Source organism: Erpetoichthys calabaricus, chromosome 8 (genome assembly GCF_900747795.2).
Source record: "Erpetoichthys calabaricus chromosome 8, fErpCal1.3, whole genome shotgun sequence".
NCBI lineage: Eukaryota > Metazoa > Chordata > Cladistia > Polypteriformes > Polypteridae > Erpetoichthys > Erpetoichthys calabaricus.
This window is the reverse complement of record NC_041401.2, coordinates 114817726-114823725: the sequence shown is the minus strand read 5'-3', so window position 1 is coordinate 114823725 and position 6000 is coordinate 114817726. Positions and strand designations below refer to the sequence as shown.

Genomic DNA, 6000 nt, shown 5'->3' with positions numbered 1-6000 from the left:
GGCTTGGTTTATGCAGCTATGACATTTACTCTGCTGGATTCATCTGGAGTGTGGTTGGGATCCTCACACACACACTGAACTATAGCAACTGTAGTTGTTCTGAGTATGGAGCATTTTTAGGATATCCACTTTGGCGCGATAGTATGTATCTTTCACTCTTAGTGCTCTTCCACTCTGCCCTGCCATGTTTCTATTAGCATATGCAAGCCACACAGTGGTAAAACCAGAAGAAGGACCATCTTCTCCTTGTAAGCGGAATACTTTGCTGCCATCAGCAATACAATGCAGAAGGCCCCCTTGCTGAGTTACCATTGAACCAGGGACGGATCCTAAGTCAACGGGTCCCCTGGCCTGATAAGATGTTGGAATTCCACTCACCAACCTCAGACAGAACCAATATAAGCCAATAAATGAATTATTCAACTAAACACTGATGTTTATTTTTATTTGTAGTAAATCAAACACAATCTAACGATTATAGAAACTAAATAGATAGCACATACTACATCATTTACACAACAATGATTTGCATTAGGATTACATGAAGAACTGGCAATTGCTGAAAAACACAATACATACCCTGCTTTCAATTATAAAATAGGTACAGTAAAAATTTGGCAATAACACATCCTGCATTTACACGAAAAGGGAAATAACGCGATCATCAAGTAAAAAGTTTTAACACGTCAAATGTAACATGTTTTAAATCAGACTTTACGAGGAGCTATTCGCAGATAATGGGAACTTCCACAATTGGAATGATAGTAAGAAACGTAGTGCATATGTACGGTGGCCGAAATAAATTGGCTTAATCTGTGTAAATAATAAAATAACTGCAATCAAGAAACGCTTTGTCTTAATAAGTCAATCGGAACACTTTGTTGTAGACCGTCGTTTCTGCTCCAGCTGTTTATGTGGAGACACAGAGTGTGTCACACACGTGGATGTTCTGCAAGTGTATACAAGGGAAGGAGAGCGGCGAGTGGGTCGGTTTTGTGTGTGTTTTCCTGTAATATCAAGCAACCATGGTGGGCAAAATTAAACGAACCAGGCAGAAATTACATCAAGAGGCAGTAAAGGTCCAACTACCCCATGCAGAAATATTGAATGTTAAAGGAGAGTCTCCTCAGATCGTGCAGAAACCCTTGGTTGATGTGTCAAGAACGAATGAGACTGGACATCAGCGTTTCCAGGTGGGCAATTGATCCTTTACAAATAACGGCTTGTCAGTTTCTCGATCACTTGTGTTTGTTGTTCTTAATTTAGCACATTTCTTACGCCAGTGTTAACGAACTTATTTAATAAAATTCAAGGATTTTATTATGCTTATTTTCTGCACATTCTGACACATCATGATGACCAAATGTGTGCTTTACTAAGAAAATGTTAGTCACACTTTAGAGTTGGGCTTACCTTAATACACCTGTTCGTTAATGCTCTGTAACACAAACAAACCGTTTATAAAGGTAGTGCTCTGTAGCAGTAAGCGAGATGCGCGTTGGGAAAGCCGTAATTTAATCAGTCATTCCAGGGTTGTAAGCCCTCTTATATATTTAAGAAAAACGTTTAAGGACTTCTTACATACAGTCAGGTTCATAAGTGTTTGGATAGTTGACAGTTTTCATAATTTTCGCTTTGTAGGCTGAAGTGTCGACTTTCAGATTTAATTCAGTGGGTGTAATAAAAACTTCATATGAACCGTTTAGAAATGACAGTCATTTCAATACATACCCCCACACGCCTTTCAGTTGCATAAACGTAATTGGTCTTACTAAAATAATAATTACATATAATAACAGGCCTTTTACTGAAACTTGTTTATATCCATCCTTCTGTTTTGTCTTCAGCAAGTGAAGTATTTGTTCAATTGGGCAGAGATCTTTGCCTTGTGAAGTGGTTTAGATCGATTTTGCTGTATGCTTTGGGTCATTGTCCATTTGTACTGTGAAGTGCCGGCCTATCAGTTTTTCGGAATTTAATCTGAGCAGCTAATATAGTCTCATACACTTCAGAATTCATCCTGCTGCTTCTGTCAGCAGTCTTATCTTTAATAAACACTTATTATCCAGTTCCGTTGCCAGACATGCTGTACATGGCCATGCCATAACACTGCGTCCATCATGTTTTACAGGTGATGATTTAGATCATGAGCTGTTCCTACCCTTTTCCATACACTTCTCATACCACCTTTGTGGTACATGTTGTTCTTATCTTCATGTACCAAAAAATGTTTTTTGGCAAAACCCTAGTTAGCCTTCCTATTCTTGGTGCTTAACATTGGTTTGCACCTTGTGGTAAACCCTCTTCATTTACTTTCATGAAGTCTTCTCTGTTGTCAACTGGTCATAATTCAACAATTAATTAATATTGTAATATTGTTAATTTACATTTATGTTAGTCAGTACCTACTGTGTTTTCTGTGTCTTTCAACGCCTCTGTGTCTAGTTCTGTAATTGGTAAAACTTATTCTTGCATTTTGTGTTGGCACTAAGTGAACAGCACTATACAAAAATAAACTTACTTGAATTGAATTGATTGTAGACTTTGGCAATGATACGGTTACCTACTAGAGAGTGTTCTTTTTGACATGGATGTTATGAAGGGGTTTATCTTCACCAAAAAATTGTGATCATCTAGCAGTTTTTTTCTGTAGTTGTTCAGGACTTTTGATGTTTTGCTGAGCTCACTAGTATGTTCTTTCTTTTTAAGAATTAGATTAGATTAGAAAGAACTTTATTTGTCCCCTAGGCGAAAATTGGGTTTTTAAAGATGATGTTTAAATAAATAAATACACACACATACTTTGGTTTGAACACACACTGGAAGACTGTAAAGCAAGAAAATTAAAAAGAAAGAAAAGTTCTGACTTGGCTGTCACAGTCACAGTGAGCATTATGCAGACATACTGCTTTTGGTATAAAAGAGTCCCAGTAGCATTCCTTGACACATATCTGCTAATTAATTAGTTGGCTGAAAGTCCTCCGTGTTAGAGTGTCAGTGAGAGGATGTGTAGTATTGTTCATAATGGCACTCAGTTTTGTTTTTATTCTCTTCTTTGGTACAACCTCCAGGGGGCCCAGATTGCGTCCTATAACTAAGCTTGCCCTTTTAATCAGCTTATTGATTCAGTGAGCCTCTCCTGAAGTGAGGTTGCCAGCCCAGGACACTACAGCATAGAAAATCACACTGGCCATTACAGAGTAGCTTTTCTAGACCAGTCCAACCTGTTATTAATATGGACCACCTAGTACTTTTAGAAATGGACCACCTCTGCATCCAGTCCTTGAATAGTGTCTGGACGTCAAGGCTCTTTGGTGTGATGAAAGTCAATAACCATTTCTTGGTTTTGTTGATGTTAAAATGCAGACAATTTTCTTTGCACCAAGAAGCAAACCTTTCCACCTGGCTCCTATACTCTTTCTTGTTCCCTTTATTAATACACCCTATAAGTTCAGAATGTTCCAAATAGTTGAACTGGCCACTCCTTATGTTTGTGCAATCTATTTGATGGGTTTGTTTTGTTTTCTTAGCCGAATGATGAACCGTTTAACTTGCATTCATAGCTCTTTAGACCTCATATTGACAGTTCACAGCAACAGCTTCCAAAAACAAATTCTACACTTGGAATTAACTCCATACCTTTGCTTAATTGTTGATAAAATAATGAGGGAACTGCTCTCACCAGGCCGGGCAACATCCTGTCAGTCAATTGTCTAGTTACGTTTGGTTGGGGGGAGCAAAATATAAAATGTGCTGTAATTCCTAAACCATTCACCCAATGTGGAAGAATACACTCAAGTTCAAGCTAACAGTTGTCACTTTCATCCTACTTTAATTATATAGCTTCTACCCCAAGATTGTCTTGGTAAAAGCCTACTCAGTGACCAAATGCTAATGGACTTAACTGATGGCAGTAACTGAGCAATAGATGCACTAAGGTAGCCCCTATTGAAAAGTGTTGCTAACATTTTGAAATAGTCCTTCTTTTACAAGTATTTTTACAAATAGGTGTTTATTGCAGAATTTGATTAGCTGTTGTGAGGTTACCACACAAATTCAGCACATGCTTCCAGCCTCTCTCTCATTTGAAGCATGTGCATGTAGTGACTTAGAAATACTTGATTAGTAATGAACAATTAATATCAGTATTTTGGAACAAAATATCATTGCTGTTTTTTAAAAAAAAAAAAAAAAAAAAAAAAGCCTTTTCACAGTGCTGCATTCATTCAAAATTCACCATAATTAAACTAACATATGTATCACCACATCCGAGTTCACTCATGTTATGGGGAGTGGCTCTTTGTTTTAATACACTGTAATGGCATCTACTATATAAAAACATTTATATCATCTTGTGAATAATATTATTATAAAATAATCAAATATTGCTTCTTAAATAATAAATGTTATTCAATAACCTATTTGTGTGTTATGCATCTTCATGTAGACACCCTTCAGCTAAACTGTTAGCTAAATTTATTCCCATATTGGACATTTAAAATAATCTTGAATTAGTTGAAATTAAAGATCCAGTGGGAAGACTCGTGTCTTTCTATAATTCTACAAGATACACATATCTTTATTTGCTCACATGTAGCAGTCACGTCAATCAGTCTCAAAAATGTGTCCTCATAGTCCTCAGACAAAAACGAAGCATTTTAAAGTGAGGATCTAGAGCTGATGCTTGTTGACAGTGGCATTGAATGAATGGAACATAAAAGAAAAATAACCATCCATCGTGATGGATATGCCCTTTTATGTAGCTACTTCAAGTTGGCTGTTTTGTGTATATGCTCACTTTTGTCACAGCAGCCCTGTAAATAGACAGTGAGGTCACTCCTGGTATGACTGGCATGCAGCGTGCTTGTCTGCAACACGTCTGCCATACATGCCCAGTCGTTTTTAATGTGTGATTGTCATTTAGGAATCTGTTGCCCTGGATGTTCAGCTGTCGCAAGTTAGGGCTGCTTTCTCCACTGGCCTGAGAGACATGACAATTCTTTGCTTAAGATGTTCCTAAAGCCTTGGTACCATAACTTCACTCAATTGCTTTCTGGTTGGTATAGCATACCGCAGTTCAAAAACCTGTATCATTTCTCAAAAACCCTCTTTTCGACAATGGGGATAGGGCCTTGTATCTTTACAGATAAGAAACTGCTATAGCTTCTGTTATTTTTTTGGGCACAAGGCGAATTAAACTGAAGCTTGGAGCTACCTGCTGTCCAGTGTAGATTGTTTAGGCTCTACTTGTTTGGATGTTGACTGAGATTATGCTTATGGGTGACATTGGGGTAATTGATTTCTCAAATTTGTTGTGTTACAAGAATAATGTCTGAGCTGCACAGCTTTTTTCTTTGACAATGCACTTTTTGAATCTGTAATAAGTCCATATATCTGATTTAAGTGTCTGATTTCAGTTAAAGAGGACACGTCATTTTATGTGAGAAAGCAAAGTGCTCTTTTTCTGTAGAAAGTGTTAAAAGGCTCATTAGTGCCATCTGCTGGATCAGATGCCAAATATGACGATAAGCAAAAATCTACATATAGTTATTGAGCAGGATAGAAATTCACAAGGTCAATATTGAGACTGTAAAAATTGATATTGAATATATTGATTATATTTTTACCCAGGCCTATACATTACACTCCACAAATTATAACAAGGAGTTTGAGAGGATACCCCGGAATTTCCAACAAATCTATATAAATATATACATTCAAAGAGCCTTTCAAATGTTGGTTCCACTTGGTGATTTGAGCTAAATGTAGAAGAGTGGCAAGTGTTTTGTTTTTCCCCTTAGAATTCCGATGAACAAATGAATGTGAGGTGGTTGAAAGTTACCATTTACTTCCAGTACTGAAGCTAACAAAATGCTAATAATGTACCCTTTTAAAAATTGGGTTTTTCAATATTCTTTTAGTACTGGTGTACCATGAAACCCTAGTTGGAAGGCAGACATGCAAGAATAAGCGGGGATTTCTATCAAACAGTAATGTTTA

General features: G+C 37.1%; 1 protein-coding gene across 1 annotated transcript in view; it reads left to right on the top strand.

The window, feature by feature from the left end:
• The first annotated feature begins 807 nt into the window (after positions 1-807).
• The window catches only part of slx9 (SLX9 ribosome biogenesis factor), a 159230-nt gene continuing 154037 nt past the window's right edge, over positions 808-6000 (top strand). The window contains exon 1 of the mRNA XM_028807314.2: positions 808-1193. Within this exon, the coding sequence (XP_028663147.1) occupies positions 1026-1193 (168 nt within the window). The 5' untranslated portion in view covers positions 808-1025. The remainder of the gene's footprint in view (positions 1194-6000) is intronic.